Source organism: Puma concolor, chromosome B4, assembly GCF_028749965.1.
Source record: "Puma concolor isolate L17-30 chromosome B4, mPumCon1.1.hap2, whole genome shotgun sequence".
Taxonomy (NCBI): Eukaryota; Metazoa; Chordata; class Mammalia; order Carnivora; family Felidae; genus Puma; species Puma concolor.
Window position 1 is genome coordinate 69,623,714 of NC_141673.1, and position 20,725 is coordinate 69,644,438.

The window sequence follows — 20,725 nt, forward strand, 5'->3', positions numbered from 1 at the left end:
TAAAGCTACAGTAATGAAAACAGTATGGTATTGGCATAAAAACAGACACACAGATCAATGGAACAAAATAAAGAGACCAGAAGTAAACCCATACATATACGGCTGATTAATTTATGACAAAGGAGCCAAGAATATACAATGGGGGAAAGGATCGTCTCTTCAATAAATGGTTTTCGGAAAACTGGACAGCCACATGCAAAAGAATGAAACTGAACCACTATCTTACACCACACACAAAAATTAACTCAAAATGGATCAAAGACTTGAATGTAAGACCTGAAACTATAAAACTCCTAGGAGAAAACATAGGTGGTAAGCTCTTTGGTATCAGTCTTGGCAATGATTTTTTTGGATTTGATACTGACAGCAAAGGCAACAAAAAGCAAAACTTAGTAAGTAGGACTACATCAAACTAAAAGCTTCTGCACAACAAAGGAAAGGCAACTTATTTAATGGGAGAAAGTATGTGCAAATCATATATCTAATAGGGGATTAATATCTAAAATATATGAAGAACTCATGCAACTCAATAGTGAAAAATAACCCAATTAAAAACTGGTATAGGATCTTGGGGCACCTGGGCGGCTCAGGTGGCTGAGTGTCTGACTCCTGATTTCAGCTCAGGTCAATGATCCCAGGGTCATGGATTGAGCCCTGCGTCGGGCTCTGTGCTGAGCTTGGAGCCTACTTAAGATTCATTCTCTCTCTCCCTCTGCTCTTTCCCTGCTTGGCGGGTGCGCTCTCTCTCTCTCTCTCTCAAATAATAATTAAAAAAAACTGGTAGAGGATCTGAATAAATATTTTTCCAGAGAAGATAAATGGATGGCCAACAGGTACACAAAAGGGGCTCAACACCACTAATTGTTATGGAAGTGCAAATCAAAACCACAATGAGATTTCACCTCACAGGCCTGTCAGAATGTCTAGTATAAGGTAAGAAAAAAAAAATACAAAACACTGACAAGTGTTGGTGATGGTGCAGAGAAAAGGGAATGTTCATGCACTGTTGGTAGGAATGCAAAATGGTGCAGCCATTATGGAAAACAGTATGAAGGTTCCTCAACAAATTAAAAATATAACGACCATATGATCCAGTAGTCCTACTTCTGGGTATTTATCTGAAGAAAATGAAAACACTAATTAGAAAAGATATACACATCCCTATATTCATTGCAGTATTATTTATAAAAGCCAAGACATGGAAGCAACCTAAGTGTCCACTGACAGATGAATGGATAAAAAAGGTGGTGGTGTACATGTATGCAATGAAATATTACTCTGCCATGAAAAAGAACAAAATCTTGCCATCTGCGACAACATGGATGGACCTAGAGGGTATTAGATAAAGTGAAATAAGTCAGAGACAGCCAAATACTGTATGATCTCACTTATACATGGTATCTTAAAAAAACCCAACTAAGCTCATAGACAAGGAGAATAGACTGGTGGTTGTCAGGGGTGAGGGATGATGGGTGGGCAAAATGGGTGAAGGGAACAAAAGATACAAACTTCTAGTTATAAAATTAGCCATGGGATATAACAAAAAAGAAGAGCTTATTTTGAAACTAAAGTTAATAAGTACATTTTCACTTTTGGAAGTTCTTTTAATTTTTAGTACTCACAATATGACTGGAGATCTAATGATTGTCACCAGGAGGCATTTCTTATTGTGTTTTTAAGATTTTACCTAAATATTATAAATTATTAATGGAAAAGTAAAGGTGTTTGTGCAAGCACATGTGCACACACACATACACCCAAATCCAAATGTACTGTTACTAGTCACTAGTCAAAATGATACCTGTACTGAAACCATTCTGTAGTACATTAAATTTTTACAATACACAAAATTGATGAATTTACCAGTAACCAGCAAAAGGGATAAAGTTAGTGCTTCTTGAAACCAACTTAAATTACTAACTATATAAAACTGTGTATATATACAGTTTTAAGATTACAGGGAGTTTCAAGTGTTCATCACTTTCCCTGCCCAGCACAGAGTCTATTATTTCCCTCTTATCTACTACCTTTCCCCTCAGTCTATTTTCTATTTATGCGACTACTCCAGTCATACAAACCACTCGCTGATAATGGTACAAGGTGAAGTTCTAGTATAACTATGAATGGAGTTGGCTGCAGTGATCATGTAAGGGCGGAAAGGAGTTAAGGTTTCCAAATACGTTCGTAAATGGAATATCTGGATTTCTAAAGCTTAAATGTAACTTCAATGTAAAACGGATACGGAATTTTCCGAATCTTATGGATTTTTCTGGAATGGGGTAGGGGAGAAGATAAAGGTGGGATGCCACTACTGCTTACTAACGTGTCTAGAACAATTTTCCTTACTACTACCTTTCCATCAATAACCTACCCTTCCCACCCAAAATAAAAAAAACATGTTCATTTAAAGAAGCCAGAGAAATCGAAGAGTATCCAAACAAAAATAAAAATTCCCCGTGACTTAATTACCCAGACTGCTAATATTTTGGCATATTTCCTTTAAGCTTACACCCTCCTCCATGTGTGTTTTTACACGAAGCTGGGACTGTTACTTGGAAAATTTTATGTACTGCTGTCACAGTATGGCTATATGGTGTATTTATATGAATTCAAAGAATGCCTTTCACTAAGACACTTTACTATTATCTGACACGTGCAATGTGAATGGCACTCCCCTCCCCCTGGCCCCCTGATGTGCACAACCACGTGGAAACACTGGGCAAGCAACATTTCTGAAACGCATTCTACTTTCTGGTAATCTTCCTTTCAGGGTGGTTATGAGGCTTAAATCTGATGATCCACGTAAAGTCATTTGGCAAATATTAGGCCAACAATAAGTGAGAGCTATTATCATGATCACTTGAAGTAGTCACAGCAGTCAGTGATGGCACTAGTGACTCTTGTCTTTTCACCTTGCCCTTGCCCAAATGACTCACCTCCTACCCTGAGACCTTGTACACAACTATTCCAAAACTGCCAAGCCTTGCCCCATAAAGTTTAGTCCACCTCCAAGTTAATGCTCCCAACTAGTAAGTGATTGTCATCATTACTTACGACTCACTTCAATGATTTCTGCTCCTGAAAACATTCCCCACAGAAACTGCTCCAAACCTTTCACCTTTTGTTAAACACTAAACTTCAACCTGATTATTTCAGAGTTTGTCTTCCCCTGCATACTGTGAGTCTGTGAATTCAGGGATATTACCTTATTGTTATATGTCTGGAAAAAAGGGCAAATTACTGAAATAATTTAAGTTTATTCTAGGAGAACTGCCTTAACTTCTTCTCTATATTAAATTTTCTGTCATTACTCCCACTTCCCCCTTCCCTTGGATCTTGGCCAGAAGTAGCGACTACTTCCAAGGTTAATTCCTTCACCTATATATTGGAATCTGTTATATTCCTTCATAAACTACCTCCTCTTTTGCATCTTCTATCTTTTCCTTTCTACTGAACCCTACACCTTTTTAAAAAAAAGTTTATTTATTTATTTTGAGAGAGAGCGCACGCACGTGAGTGGGGAAGGGGCAGAGAGAGACAGCTTAGTGTGGAGCCCCACGCAGGGCTCTATCTCACAACTGGAAGATCACGACCTGAGCCACTATCAAGAGTCGGACGCTTGGGGCGCCTGGGTGGCGCAGTCGGTTAAGCGTCCGACTTCAGCCAGGTCACGATCTCACGGTCCGGGAGTTCGAGCCCCGCGTCAGGCTCTGGGCTGGTGGCTCGGAGCCTGGAGCCTGTTTCCGATTCTGTGTCTCCCTCTCTCTCTGCCCCCCCCCCCCCCCCCGTTCATGCTCTGTCTCTCTCTGTCCCAAAAATAAATAAACGTTGAAAAAAAAAAATTAAAAAAAAAAAAAAAAAGAGTCGGACACTTAACCAACTAGGCCATCCAGGTGCCCCATTAACCCTATAGTTAAGTGTAACAATATATATGCTATTCCAACTAAAACAACAGAAACATCTTCCCTTTGACCTCATTACTTTCACAAAAGATAGGAACTCAATTTACAGTATCTGGCAAAGCAATGCTCAATTTAATTAATATTTAACACATTTATTACTGTAACTACATCTGACAATTTTTTTCTCCATCACTGGCCATTTTTCAAAGATACATATTATTTTCAATTACATCATCAATACAATATATAATGGCTAGTTCCCTGCTTTACATAAATAACTGCAGTTGAAGCTCAGGATTCATTTTTATTCCTTCATTTAAACCCCCTTCACCAAATTCCTTTTTCTTTTAGCTATTTGTTGCAACTGAACAAATTTTGCATAAGGCACTTAGTAGGTCCAAGTTTCCTGATTCCAGCTACCCTAAGCAGCAGCTTCAGGCTAAAACACTTTCAGTCAGGCTCTGTGCTGGCAGCTCAGAGCCTGGAACCTGCTTCAGATTCTGTCTGCCTCTCTCTCTCTCTCTCAAAAATAAATAAAACATTAAAAAAAAAAGGCTAAAACACTTTTCACCTGAAAATAAAGCCAACCATTACTTTATTGGTGTTATTTATACAATGATTATTACTATCACATTTCCTACCATTAATCAACTTCTTAGGCATCATAAACACATAAGTAAATGAAATAAATAAAGCATATTTTTTCTACTACCTTAAAGATTTTATTATTTAAAAGCCTACAATCTTTTCAGGTTATATATATTAATTATACATAATACACATGATATTTTAATAACTTACCATATTTAAAAGAACAATTTAGAAACAAACAACAGAGCTAAGATTGTTTCCTTTGTTTTTAAAACATAAATAAAAGGGCTGAAAATAGCACTTTAGTTCAGATATTTTCATTTAAATATTTTCATTTAAAGTTTTCTTAGTTGCTCAAGTTCTTGGCAGGCTGTTTTTAATGACCAAAAAGGATTCCATGTCCCTCTTAATAGCCCTCCAGCTGGAAAAACATTTAATTTGACTTGAAACATATGGGATATGTATATTTTTAATAGGAAAATTCTAGTTTAAAAGATGTGCATTTAAATGTTAATAAATGCACATAAATGATAGTACTATACATCAAAAAATCTACACTGCAAGAACAGTTTTTAAAAAAAGTTATATTGTTAATTATAAAACAATTAACTTTTACTTCAACCTTTGACATCTGTTATACACAGATAATACTCTATGGCCAAAGAAATACCAAAGGTATACATTATTTTATATTCAAATGAGATTTGGTAACAAGCTGCTAAAATTTGGGGAAAAAAACCCAAACCAACAATGATGCTTGGGAGACTTACCAATTTTATTATATATCCAGTTGTAAAAGTTCAAAATGGAAAAACAAAAAAAAAAGACTAACTTTATTATTAAAAGAATTTAATTTATTGCCTTAATAGAGGACTAAAAATTACAAGTGCAAACTGGACAGCCCCAAGCCAGCATGAGTGTTCTTGGAAAATTTCTAAATGCTGTGGTCGCTACAGCACCCTCCACCTCTGCCACAGCCAGTCCAGATTCAAAGCCACAGGTGAGAACAACTGACTGAATGGCCTAAATGCCAAAGGTAATGCAGGAGAAAGCAAGTATTTGGCCTGTTCCTTTCTTCCTCCCTCCCTCCCTCCCTTTCTTTGTTTTCTTTTTTCTTTTTTTGGCTTTTGTAGAGAGAGAGAGGTCCTGTTTTCTAGTTGGACTCAAATTATGGGAAATATCTCAAACATAGGAAGGAAGTTCAGATGGAAGATAACCAAAAGCAATTGTCTTTGTCCCTATCTCCTTTCCTTCTAATAATAATAATATGGACAACATTACAATATAAATATTATTAGTGGTATTAATAATAAACAATAGAGGAAAGGACTTGTTTTTGCTCTTTGATCCTCTAGCACCAGCTCCTACTAACCTAATATGTGAAGCAGTCACATATTTTACATAGCAAAGCACAAAATACACTCTCAGGGACCTTGTTTAAATAAGGTCTTTCACTAAAATTTCAAGTAGCATGTGAAAATAGTATGGAAGTGGATATGCACAATTTAGGCATTTCAATAAATATGTTACATTTAATCAACCAAACATAAGCTTGGAGATAAAATAAAAAAGTAAAAATGAAATAAAATAAAAATATAAACATAAAAATAATAAAAATGAATAAAAATAAAAATATGTGTGTATTTGCATGTTTTTAACAAGACAAATAAAGCATACAAATGAATTTGACAATGGATATTCCCCTGGACTCCTTGAAAGATATGGCAGTTTATCACTTCACACTGTTCTTGACAAAGCTACCTAGAGCATAAAGTACCTCCCTACTGAAATTGTTTGCTCATTACTTACTCTGTATTAGCTCTATTCAAAAACATTGTCTTATTTGATTTCTATGTCTCTTTGATAAAGGTAAAATTACCCCCACTTTACTGTAGAGAGAGTAAGAAAATCAGTAGTTGCATGAGGCAGGGGCAGGGAGGGGAGGCAGTAAAGAGAGGTGAGCAGATTAAACAAACAAAGCATTTTTAGGGGGTGACTATTCTGTATAATACTGTAAAGATGAATGTGTGATATTATGCACTGTCAAAATCCACACAACTGTATAGCACAAAGAGTGAATTCTAATATAAAAACTATGGATTTTAGCTAATAATAATGTATAAATATTACTCATCAATCATAACATATATAAGATGTTAACACTAGGGGAAACTGTGCAGGGAAGTGGGAATACATGGGGACTCTGCACTATCTACTTAACTTTTCTATAAACCTAAAACTGCAGTTTATTATTAGCTAAAATCCATAGGTTACATTAAGATTCAGTCTTTGCGCTATACAGTTGTGTGGATTTTGACAATGCATTATGCCACATATTCATCATTACAGTATTATACAGAATAATTTCACCACCCTGACATAAAGCTAGATTCACACTTCACTTTATGCATGAAACTAAGTTACAGATGGATCAAAAAGTTAAAAAAAATTAGGGGCACCTGGGTGGCTCAGTCGGTTGAACGTCCGACTTCGGCTCAGGTCATGATCTCACAGTTTGTGGGTTTGAGCCCCGCATCAGGCTCTGTGCTGACTGCTTGTTCAGAGCCTGGAGCCTGCTTCAGATTCTGTGTCTCCTTCTCTCTCTGCCCCTCCCCCATTCATGCTTTGTCTCACTCTGTTTCTCAAAAATAAATAAATGTAAAAAAAAAAAATTAAAAAAAAAGTTAAAAAAAAGTAAAGTACTGGAAGGGAACAAAATATGGATTATGTGACCTAAGAGTTGAGAAGATACATCTAAGCATGAAATAACCATTAGTCTTTCTAGTCTGTCCACCAAAAAGTCGAGAACAATGAAAGCAATGGATACTTCCTGGAGCCTAGACTAAATACCATTTCCCATTAAAAGACACCGGACCTCCTTGGAGAAATCTGATTCCACGTGTGGTAGGAAATGTATTAGATAAGCCTGGAACATGACATCTAAAAGAAAGCAAGGAAACCAGCAAAGACTTCTATTAAGACCACAACCAAAGGAACTGGGAACCAGCTTGAAAAGCCCTTTACTGGCCAAAGATGGGACAATTTGAACATCAAGAAATAGTAAATGCAAGAGGGGTACCTGAGTGGCTCAGTCGGTTAAGTATCTGACTGTTGGTTTCGGCTCAGGTCACGATCTCATAGTTTATGAGATCAAGCCCTGCATGGGGTTCCATGCTAACAGTGCAGAGCCTGCTTGGGATTCTCTCTCTTCCCTTCTCTCTCTGCCCCTCCCCTGCTCACTCTCCTCCCCTCATCTCTGTTTCTGTGAAAATAAACAAATAAACACTAAAAAAAAAATAAAAAAAAAAGAAATAGTAACTGAAATGGACTAAAAACACTTCAAATGTTTTTAAATCATAAGTTCATTTATAAGAATACTAAAAACAAAAAACAAAATCCAAACCTCATGGTACACTTTTCAGGAGTGTAGGTAAACAACACAACATTTTGAAAATTGGTAAATAAGACATAAGTAACATATCTAGATTTTTCTCTAGGTACTTACTATTCCTCAGAGAAATCAAAGAATTGATAAGAAGGGACTCTTACATTTTACAACTCTTAATGAAATAATGGATCTAGATAATGATCCTCAATGGCTGTTTACATCACAAAACAAGACAACAAAATATTACATATCTCCTGATAAAAGTACAAAATGCTCTTCATAAAACTCAAACCAGAATCTCATCAAATATCTGGACCTAACTACCAACTACAGAGTCAGAAGTAACACGTTAGCTAAACAACACCAGTAAAATCCAGATTGTGACATTCTTAAAGGACAAAAAACTTGTGTTTATCAACAAAAACTTACAAGGAAAAAAATTTAACAGAGATGAAGGGGTAACATATAGATTAAAAGATACTTCAAAGACTTCACTAAAAACAATGTTTGCATCTTAGTTTCTCATTCAAATTTAAGAAAACACAAGTGGAGAAATGCAAACACAGACTAGATATTTGAAGAACTCATAATATCGAAGGGATTGTTATTTTTCTGCAGGAGTGTAGATTATTTATAAAAAGTAGGATCCTCATTTTTTAGGAGATAAATTCAGATTAAAAAAGCAATTATTGAAATGTGATGTTGAAGAGTGGCTGATGAAAAGAGTCTATATTATATGAAGTAAAGAAGAATTAGAAATACAAAATGACCATGTAAAATATGGTTGTACCACAGAACTACAAACAGGTTAAATGTATACCTAAAGTCATTTTTAATTCCATGAAAGAAAAAGAACACATGATCAGTGATTTCAAATTTATATATGGAGCACTTCACAATAATGTATCAGTGAAAGAAAAAATTTTAAGTAAAATCTAATGGAAACAAAGATTCTTTGTTAAAATTTTGGTATGTTATAAAAGAAATTAGAATACAGACACTTAGTGGACAATGGCAATGACATGTATTTTTGCACTTGGTATTAAAACTAAATCTGAGAGAAGGAGTTAAGACGGTGCAATAATAAGGGGACTCTGGGCTTGTCTCTTCCCTCGAACACAGCTAGATCAACATCAAATCATTTTGAAAACTTAGGAAATTGATCTGAAGATTAAGAGAACAGTCTGCATAATTTGAGGGACAGAACGTGGCAAGATACAGAGCACAGAGAGGTGAAATGGTGAAGAGATGTGGTACAGCAGAAGGGAGGAAGCCCTTTTTGCAGGGAGGAGAAACAGGGGAGAGAGAGCAGTGCACTGGGTTTATGCAAGAAAAGCACTGCCCCTGAAAGCAGCTACAAAGAATGAAAACAAGTGTAGGGGACTGCACAAGAAAACTGTTTCACAAAACCACACTGCCAGTTTTTATGAACAGCGAGGTACATAGTCTGAAGCTTCAGAGGTCAGCACCTGGCAGTGCTCTGGTAAGGAAAAGCAGCAGAGCCCCAGCAGCGGGCGGGCAGCACAGTCTGAAGATCCCCCGGGTCGCATGCGGAGAAGTTGTTCCCCTGCTTGGGGTGCACTTGGTAGAGGCCATACAGCCCTCTACCTCCACAGGGGCCCTATACTCTGACAGGGGCCACAGACCTGCCCTGTTCACCAGTATAGGAAGAAAGACACTGGTTGAGGGCAGCAAAACCTGGCGCCAGCGTTGTGTTGGGATTTATCATAAATTCTGAGCTCCTGCTGCTGCTGCTGCTGCTGCTGCGTGGTCAGGTGAATGTTTTCTGGGGCACCCAGATAGCAGCCACAATGTGGTTGAGACCCTCCCACAGATCACAGTGGGTCCCAGCTGTAGGGGTCTCTGAAGTGTGGGGTTTTGAAACACAGCAGCTCCTGAGATAAAACCCAGGAGGGTGGTGCCACCTGGCAGGCCACCTTCAGCTCTGACAGACTGAAGGTGGGGAGCTGAGAGGAGCTGGGGACAATGGAGGAGTGATTGATCACACATCTGTGAGGGCTTGAACTTCCCACTGGAAGGGCTAGAGAATTGGGTGAAGCCATTTTTACCATTAGCCCATCAGAAACGATTGAACTCAGGGAGCTAAACAGCACCACCAAGTGGCAAAGAGAGCTGTACAAGCACAAAGTCCCACCCACTGTGCCCTCCAGGCACATTTCCACTAGGGCAAGTTCACTTGAGAATGAGAGCAGAAAATTTCCCTGTGAAGACCAGCACAAATCCCTTCTGTGCTCTTAAGTCTACTGATCACAGACTGCTGCAAGTTTCAGCTTTAGGGAAAACTGGATCCAGCTTCATTTGGGTTTTTTTGTTTGTTTTTGCCCTTGGATACAGAAAGAGCAAAGTTTTTATTTTTTTTTAACTTTTAATTTTTTTATCTTTTTCTCTCCTTTTTTCTTTCTTTGATCAAGCTCCCATTAACAAGCAGACCAAAACACATAGGATCTAGCTTCCTTTATTTGATTTTTTAAAAAACTTTTAATTTTAATTTTATTATTATTTTTGTTTTTGTCCAAAATGACAAGATGGAGGAATTCACCCCCAAAGAAAGAACAGGAAGAAATGATGGCCAAATCAATACAGATGTAAGTAAGATATTTGAACTATGTTGTTAAAACAACAATTATAAGGATTCTAGCTGGGCTTGAAAAAAAGCATAGAAGACACTAGAGAATCCCTTACTGCAGACATAAAAGAGCTAAAATCTACTCAAGCCAAATTTTAAATTGCTACAACCGAGATGCAAACCTGAATGGATGCCACAACTGTGAGGATGGACAAAGCAGAGGAACAAATCAGTGATATAAATATAGATAAAATTATGGAAAATAATTAAGCTGAAAAGAAGAGCAAAACACAGGTAATGAATCATGAAGGCTGACTTACAGAACTCAGTGACTTCTGAAAACAGAATTAACATTCGTAACATAGGAGTCCCAGAAAGGGAAGAGAGGGAAAAAGGGGCAAAAGTTTTAGTCAAACAAATTATAGCTCTGAAAACTTCCTGAATCTGGGGAAGGACACAGACATCAAAATCCAAGAAGCACAGAGAACTCCCATTAAATTAACCAAAAGCCAGCCATCACCAAGGCATATCACAGTCAAACTCACAAATTATATGAACAAGGAAGAAACCTGAGAGCAGCAAGGGATAAAAAAAAATCCTTAAACCTACAACAGATGACAGATCACGTATGCAGCAGATATGTCCACAGAAACTTGGCAGGCCAGAAAGGAGTGGCAGGATATATTCAATATGCTGAATGGGAAAAATATGCAGCTAAGAATACTCTATACAGCAAAGCTGTCATTCAGAATAGAAGGAGAGATAAAGACCTTCCCAGACAAACAAAAACTAAAGGAGTTCGTGACCACTAAACCAACACTGCAAGAAATATTAAGGGGGACTCTGAGTTGGTGGGGGTGGGGAAGACCAAAAGTGACAAAGACTAGAAAGGATCAGAGAACATCACCAGAAACACCAACTCTATAGGTAACACAATGGCACTGACCTCTTGTCTTTCAATAATCACTCTGAATGTAAATGGACTAAATACTCCAATCAAAAAACATAGAGTATCAGAATGGATAAAAAAAAAAAAAAAAAAAACAAGATCCGTCTATATGCTGTCTACATAAGACTCATTATAGACATTAAGATATCTGCAGATTAAAAGTAAGGGGATGGAGAACCACTTATCATGGTAATGGATGCCAAAAGAAAGCCAGAATAGTCACACTTCTATCAGACAAACTAGATTTTATTTATTTAAAAAAAATTTTTTTTAATGTTTATTCATTTTTGAGAGTGAGAGAGACAGAGCATGAGCAGGGGAGGGCCAGAGAGAGAGGGAGACACAGAATCAGAAGCAGGCTCCAGGCTGCAAGCTATCAGCACAGGGCCTGATGCAGGGCTTGAACTCACGGACTGTGAGATCATGACCCGAGCCGAAGTCAGATGCTCAACCAACTGAGCCACCCAGGTGCCCCTATTTTTAAATTGTTTAATGATTATTTTTGAGAGAGTGAGAGACAAACTGTGAGCAGGGGAGGGACGGAGAGAGAGGGAGACAGAGAATCCGAAGCAGTCTCCAGGTTCTGAACCTGATTCAGGGCTCGAACCCACAAACCAGGAGATCATGACCTGAGCTGAAGTTGGATGCTTAACCGACTGAGCCACCCAGGCACCCTGGGACAAACTACATTTTAAAACAAAGACTGTACCAAGAGATGAAGAGGGGGATTATATCATAATTAAGGAATCTAACCATCAAGAAGATCTAACAACTATAAATATTTATGCCCCCAACATGGCAGCACCCAAATATATAAATCAATTAATAACAAACATAAAGAAACTGACAATTATACAGTAATAGTAGGGGACTTTAACACCCCATTTACAACAATGGACAAATCATCTAAGCAGAAAATCAACAAGGAAACAATGGCTCTGAATGACACAGTGGATGGCACGGACTTAACAGAACTTTCCATCCTAAAGCAGCAGAATACACATTCTTCTCAAGTGCACATGGAACATTCTCCAAAACAGATCACACACTGGGTCACCAATCAGCCCTGAAGAAGTACAAAAAGACTGAGATCATATCATACATATTTTCAGACCACAGTGCTATGAAGGTTGAAGTCAACCCCAAGAAAACATTTGGAAAGACCACAAATACTTGGGGGTTAAAGAACATCTTACTAAAGAATGAATGGGTTAACCAGGAAATTAATGAGGAAATAAAAAAGTACATAGAAGCAGATGAAAATGAAAACATGACAGTCCAAAACCTTTGGGATATAGCAAAGGCAGTCTCAAGAGGGAAGTATATTGCAATACGGGTCCATCTCAAGAAGCAAGAAAGGTCTCATATACACACCCTAACCTTACACCTAAAGGAGCTAGAAAAGCAAATAAAGCTTAATGCCAGCAGAAGAAGGGAAATAATAAAGACTAAAGCAGAAATAAACAATACAGAAACAAACAAACAAAAAAACAACCCAGTAAAACAGATCAAGGAAACTAAGAGCTGGTTCTTTGAAAGAATAAAATTGGTAAGTCCCAAGCCAGACTTATCAAAAAGAAAAGACAAAGTACCCAAATAAATAAAATCATGAATGAAGGGAAGAGATCACAACCACCACAACTGAAATACAAATAATTATAAGAAATATTATGAAAAATTATATGTCAACAAACTGGGAAACCTGGAAGAAATGGATAAATTCCTAGAAACATACCAACTACCGAAACTGAAACAGGATAAAACAGAAAATTTGAACAGACCAATAACCAGCAAAGAAATTGAAACCGTAATCAAAAACTCTCCCAACAAACAAAAGTCCAGGGCCAGATGGTTTCACAGGGGTATTCTACCAGACATTTATAAAGAAGAGTTAAAATCTATTCTTCTCAAACTGTTCCAAAAAATAGAAACAGAAAGGAAAACTTCCAAATTCATTCTATGAGGCCAGCACTACCTTGATTCCAGAACCAGACAAAGACCCCAGTAAAAAGGAGAATTACAGGCTAATATCCCTGATGAACATGGATGCAAAATCTCAACAAGATACTAGCAAATTGAATCCAACAGTACATTAAAAGAATTATTCACCATGATCAAGTGGGGTTTATTCCTGGGATGCAGGGCTGGTTCAATATCCATAAATCTATCAGTGTGATACACCACGTTAATTAAAGAAAGGATAAGAACCATATGATCCTCTCAGTAGATGCAGAAAAACCATTTTATAAAATACAGCATCCATTCTTGATAAAAATCCTCAACAAAGTAGGGATAGAAGGAATATACCTCAACATCATAAAAGCCATATATGAAAGATCCACAGCTAGAGCCTATCATTTTCAATGGGGAAAAACAGAGCTTTTCCCCTAAGGTGAAGAACATGACAGTGATGTACATTCTCGCCACTGTTGTTCAACATAGTAGTGGAAGTCCTAGCTTCAGCAATCAAACAACAAAAAGAAATAAAAGGCATCCATATTGGCAAGGAAGAAGTCAAACTTTCACTATTTGCAGACGACATGATACTCTTTGTAGAAAACCCAAAAGACTCCACCAAAAAAATTACTAGAACCAATACATGAATTCAGCAAAGTCACAGGATCTCAAATCCACATACAGAAATCTGTTGCATTTCTATACACCAATAAAGCAGCAGCAGAAAGAGAAATCAAGGAATCGATCCCATTTATAACTGCACCAGAAACCATAAGATACCTAGGAATAAACTTAACCAAAGAGGTAAAAGATCTGTACTCTGAAACCTAGAGAACACTTATGAAAGAAGCTGGGTAAGACACAAAATGGAAAAATATTCCATGATCATGGAAAGGAAGAACAAATATTGTTAAAATGTGGATGCTACCCAAAACAATCTACATATTCAATACAATCCCTATCAAAATAACACCAGCATTTTTCACAAAGCTAGAACAAACAATTCTAAAATTTGTATGGAATCAGAAAAGACCCCAAATAGCCAAAGCAACCTTGAAAAAAAAAAGCAGAAGTGGAGGCATCACGATTTCTGGATTTCAAGCTATATTATAAAGCTGTAGTCATTAAGACAGCATGGTAATGGTACAAAAACAGAGAAACAGATCAATGGAGCAGAAAAGAAAATCCAGAAATGGACCCACAACTATACAGTCAACTAATCTTTGACAAAGCAGGAAAGAATATCCAGTGGAAAAAAATACAGCTTCTTCAATGAATGGTTTTGGGAAAATTGGGACAGCAACATGTAGAAGAATAAAACTGGACTTTTTTTTTTTATTAAAAAAAATGTTTTTAACGTTTATTTATTTTTGAGACAGAGAGAGACAGAGCATGAACGGGGGAGGGTCAGAGAGAGAGGGAGACACAGAATCTGAAACAGCCTCCAGGCTCTGAGCTGTCAGCACAGAGCCCGAGGTGGGGCTCGAACTCACGGATCGCGAGATCATGACCTGAGCCGAACTTGGATGCTTAACCGACTGAGCCACCCAGGCGCCCCAAACTGGACCACTTTCTTACACCGTATATAAAAATAAATTCAAATGGGTGAAAGACCTAAATGTGAGACAGGAAACCATCAAAATCATACAGGGGAACATAGGCAGCAATCTCTTTGACCCTGGCCATAGCAACTTCTTACTGAGCACGTCGCCAGAAGGAAAGGAAACAAAAGCAAAAATAAACTACTGGGACTTCTTCAAAATGAAAAGCTTCTGTACAGCAAAGGAAATAATCAACAAAACTAAAAGGCAGACTATGGAATGGGAAAAGATATTTGCAAATGACATATCAGATAAAGGGTTAGTATCCAAAATCTATACAAAACTTATCAAACTCAACACCCAAAAAACAAATAATCCAGTGAAGAAATGGGCAGAAGACATGAATAGACACTTTTTCAAAGAAGACATCTAGATGACCAACAGACACATGAAAAGATACTCAACATCACTCATCATCAGCAAGATACAAATCAAAACCACAATGAGATATCACCTCACACCTGTCAGAGTGGCTAAAATAAAGAACACAAAAAACAACAGAAATTGGCAGAGGCAGAGAAAGGGGAACCCTCTTGCACTGTGGGGAGAATGAAAACTGGCGCAGTCACTCTGAAGAATAGCATGGAGGTTCCTCAAAAAATTAAAAATACGGGCACTTGGGTGGCTCAGTCAGTTAATTGTCCAACTTTGGCTCAGATCATGATCTCATGGTTTGTGAGCTTGAGCCCTGCATCAGGCTCTACGCTGTCAGTGCGAGCCTGCTTCAGATCCTCTGTCCCTCTCTCTCTCTGGCCCTCCTCTGCTACCTCTCTCTCTCATAAATAAATAAACATTAAAAAAGTGTAAAAAAAAATAGAACTACCAAATGATCCAGCAACTGTACTACTAGGTATTTATCCAAAGGTTACAAAAATACAGATTCAAAGCGGTACACGCACCTCAATGTTTACAGCAATATTATCAACAATAGTCAAACTATGGAGAGAGCTCAAATGTCCATTGACTGATGAATGGCTAAAGAAGACGTGGCATATACATACAATGAAATATTACTAAACCATCAAAAAGAATGAAATCTTGCTATTTGCAATGATGTGGGTGGAACTAGAATGTATTATATACAAAGCGAAATAAGGCAAATCCCATATGATTTCACTCATACATAGATTTTAAGAATCAAAACAGATGAACATATGGGAAGGGGGAAAAAGAAGAGGAGAAACAGAAAAAAACCATAAGCGACTCTTAACAGAGAATAAACTGAGGGTTGATGGAGGGATGTGGGTGGGAGATAGGCTAGATGGGTGATGGGTACTAAGGAGAGACCTGTTATGATGAGCCCTGGGTGTTGTATATAAGTGATCAATTACTGAATTCTACTCTGGAAACCAATACTGCACTGTATGTTAACTAACTAGAATTTATATAAAAAATTGGAAAAACAAAAAAGAAAGAAAACTAAAGAAAAGATTAAAAAAACAACAAAAACCCTAAATCTGAATAATAAATGTCATTACTGTCTTCGTGCCCTAATGCCTTTGCTATCCTAAGCTTCTCATAGGTCCTTGGGCATACAAACTCCTGCACATTCTTCAAGACCCAATTCAAAAGTAATGTCTGTAGTGAAACTTTCGTTAACCATCCCAGCATTACATGAACTGTTTACTATGCAGCCAGTAACACTATGAAAGCATCTTTTTACAGCTCTTTACATCTTTATACTGTAAATTTGTTTTTTGGATGTGCTTCTTTAAAGGCAGAGAATAATCTTTTTTATTTCTAACTCCTAGCACATACACTGTCCTACAGGGTACTCAATAAATATTTGCAGAATCAAATGGAATCAGGATTGTAGCATCTAAAAATGGCTTTAACAAATGACTAGCTCTAAGAAGCCTTGTTGAGTCTTATTCAAAAAGGACTTCCAAAGAGGAGGCACATATCAAATTTTGTAACACTGATCCTACTAGCAGATGGGAAATTGTGCTATGCATTTAGGTTCATTAACCTTTTCAGCACTTTTTCTTTTTGAAATACTGTAAGTGCTTCATCAGAAACAGCTATTCTCAAACTTTTTAGTCAACAAACAGGATTAGCTGACTACCTACTCTATCAGCTACCATTTGCCTGTTAAGACAAAAACGAAATCTAAAAAAAAGTAAAGAATACAACTGACAGTGGTGAAGAAAGTTTCAAATTAACTTACAACATAAAACAAGATGGTCAACTTAAATTAATCAAAGAAATAATCAGAGACAAACTAAAGCACTGACTTTTAAGCAACATTTTGACAAACAGATTTTACACTATAATCTAGTACACACATGCCTATATTAAATACAATAATTACCTTTACCGACATGATGGAATCTGATACATCTAATTTTCTTTTCATTGGAAAAACAAACAATCAATCAAAAACCTACCAGTAGAGACCTGCCAAAATGATTTCATGACACTACTACTGGGTTGAGATTTAAAGTTTGATAAACACTGTCCAAAGAAATTGTGCATGCTATTAATAATCCATATGCTACAGCGATAGCTATAATCCCATATCAAATACGTATATGAAGTTTACAGCAAAGTACAATGTCTGTAGTATATCATAAAAATTATGAATAGCAAATATAATTTTAAAAATAATGTGGTAATTTCTATCAGTAGTTAGAAAAAGTGAAATGGAATCTTTGATATCTAAAACATGAAAAAAATATTATGTCTATTAAGACAAGTGCCTTAGTCCTAGACCTCTAAAAAAGTGACAAAGCAAAGGGTCTTAGCTGAGCACTGTTAAAAGAATGATTTTATTTTAACCATTATTCTTAAGTATTTCTTCAAGTGGAAGAAAGCCCTGTCTTGAGAAGTTCAGTTCTACTCATTGTTGATCTTAGTTATTAAATTGTGAGATATGGTTTTAAAAATAATTTTCATTGAGTGTCCAACCCAAACTCAAATTTAAGACAAGTCACTCTTCCTAACCAATTATTACCTTTAAGTTGCTATAATAAAGAAATTCTACAGCCACCATCACCTTTAAGTCATGTTAAAGAAACCTCTTTTCACAGCCAAATAAGAAATCAACGCTTAGCTGATTTTGTTTTTTAAAAACTAGTATCAAAACACATTCCCCAGTAACCTACCATTAGGCAATGATGCTCTACCTGTAATTTATATAAATTTCTTAGTTTAGGTGCTACTACATCTCCATAAACATCCCTCTTAACAGAAAATATTTTTGCTAAAACACTTCAGCGGCTTCAAAAGAAAATTTTCATGAAATGAAATGACAGAAATATAAATATAAAAGCATTCCAGAACAAAGAGCATTTATGTATATCAAATAAAATTGCCATTTACTTTTTACAAGACTGCCACAGACACATGAAGTTGTGTCCAGGTTTTCTCACTGGATCCCCTTGTTGACTAGATGCACTGAATGGAGAAGGCTGAGAAGTGCTGGGCTGGTTCTGCACCTGCGCAGCTGGTGAAGGCGTCATAGGAGTGTTCTGTGAAAAACACAACCGCACGGTTTGTGAGATGACACGGAGAAACATTCACATTTTATACCACAGGTTTAAAATGAGGATTATAATGACGACTGTATGATTATATCGATAGTTATAACTTCTAAAATAAAATTTACATTTGTAGTTTTCATAATTATTTTTTTTTAAATTCTTTACAACGTTTTTTATTTATTTATTTTTTTTATTTTTGAGACAGAGAGAGACAGAGCATGAACGGGGGAGGGGCAGAGAGAGAGGGAGACACAGAATCGGAAACAGGCTCCAGGCTCCGAGCCATCAGCCCAGAGCCTGACGCGGGGCTCGAACTCACGGACCGCGAGATCGTGACCTGGCTGAAGTCGGACGCCCAACCGACTGCGCCACCCAGGCGCCCCTTTAAATTCTTTAAAAAGATAACTATGCTTATGAAAATAATTAGGAAGTAAGATTCTTTTATTTCCTATGAACCACAAAGGCAAGATCATATTGTTGTTGTTACAGGATATACATTATTTTGAATTAAGAATTTTATATTAATAAAATTAGGCAGAAACACAATTATAAATTAAAATAAATAAAGCTACTATAAATGCACCCATTTGATTTACTTATGTACATTCTTTACAAGAACAAATCAATTGCAAACTATTATTTTTTGGCATACATTTCCATTTAGATTTTTTAATCAATACAACAAAAAGCAAACAACACATAGCAAAAAGAAAAGAAAATTTCTGATGTTAAAAATGAAGTAACCATAAGTAGAATGTTGTAAATATTATTTTATAGTTAGCTGTTTTAACAACTTTAGTCTTTTATGTTGTCCAGTTAGACCTTTTGATGGACAATACAAGTAAAAAGATTCTAATTATAGACATAAGTCTTTAAATATAAGCTATGTTTTCTTCTTCTATACCACATCCCTTTCTCTATAAAAGATACATAGGTAAATAATTACAATATATCTTAAAACAATTTGAGGCAATATGTTTTCTTTGAACCTTAACTCAGATTTATTAATCCTCACAAAGGAAAAAATAATATTGAATTTCTCATATAGAAATGGCAGCACACCATTTCAAAGCATTGTTTGAAGGCAATAAATTTAAACTTTGGGAAGATATTAAGTACACTATTCACTTATATGGTGATATTAGAAATACTTGGGCAAAACGAAGTTAAAAATAGCTGAAAACGTCAGATTAAGATTCATAATAATTAGAAAAAAAGATGAAACACATAAAAAGCTACAGCATAAAAAAAAGGGAGACTGAAATGCTGAAAAAAAAAACATGTCTCTTAGAAATGTGAAGTCAGGGCACCTGCGTGGCTCAGTTGGTTAAGCATCCGACTCCTTTTTTTTTTTTTTTAATGTTTATTTTATTTATGTTGAGAGAGAGAGAGAGAAATAGAGTGCAAGCAAGGGAGGGGCAGAGAGAGAGGGAGAGAGAGACGATCCCAAGCAGACTGTGAGCCATCAGCACAGAGCCCATTGCGGGGCTCGAACTCATGAATGGTGAGATCATGACCTGAGCTGAAACCGAGTCCGAAACTTAACCAACTGAGTCACCCATGTGACCCAACATCTGAGTCTTGATTTTGGCTTAGGTCATGATCTCACAATTTGTGGGTTTAAGATCCATGTCTGGCTCTGCACTGACAACATGTAGCCTGCTTGGGATTCTCTCCTTCCCCCTCTCTCTGCTGCTCCCCTGCTCGTGCTCTCTTTCTCTCTCTCTCAAAATAAATACTTAAAAAAAAAAAAAAAGAAATGTGACATCATGGGGTGCCTGGGTGGCTCAGTTGGTTAAGTGTTCAACTCTTCAGTCAGCTCAGGTCATGATCTCACGGTTCACTGGTTTGAGCTGGGGCTGGTCTCTGCACTGACAGCATAGGGTCTCTTGGGATTCTCTCTCTCTGCCCCTCCCCCGCTTTGGTGCATAGGAGCACAGGTGCGCACGCACGCACTCTCTCTCTCTCTTTCTGCCTCTCTCCCACTAGCTCTTTCTCTTTCAAAAATAAACTTAAAAAAGGTCCTGGGGCACCTAGCTGGCTCAGTTGGTTGAGCAAGTGACTCTTGAGCTCAGGGTTGTGAGTTCAAGTCTCATGTTGGATGTAGAGATTACTTGAAAAAAATAAAATCTTGGGGCACCCGGGAGGCTGAGTCGGTTAAGTGTCTGACTCTTGATTTCAGCTCAGGTCTTGGCCTCATGGTTTGTGGGACTGAGCCTTGTGTCAGGCTCCATGCTGCAAAGCCTGCTTAGGATTCTCTCTCTCTGCC

General features: G+C 37.1%; 1 protein-coding gene across 3 annotated transcripts in view; it reads right to left on the bottom strand.

Annotated features, from left to right (window-relative positions):
* ARID2 (AT-rich interaction domain 2) overlaps positions 1 to 20,725 on the bottom strand; it is a 172,421-nt gene that overhangs the window by 19,607 nt on the left and 132,089 nt on the right. For all 3 annotated transcript variants that reach the window (XM_086713597.1, XM_086713596.1, XM_086713598.1), the window contains one exon: positions 18,296 to 18,444. In XM_086713597.1, the coding sequence (XP_086569723.1) occupies positions 18,296 to 18,444 (149 nt within the window). The remainder of the gene's footprint in view (positions 1 to 18,295; positions 18,445 to 20,725) is intronic.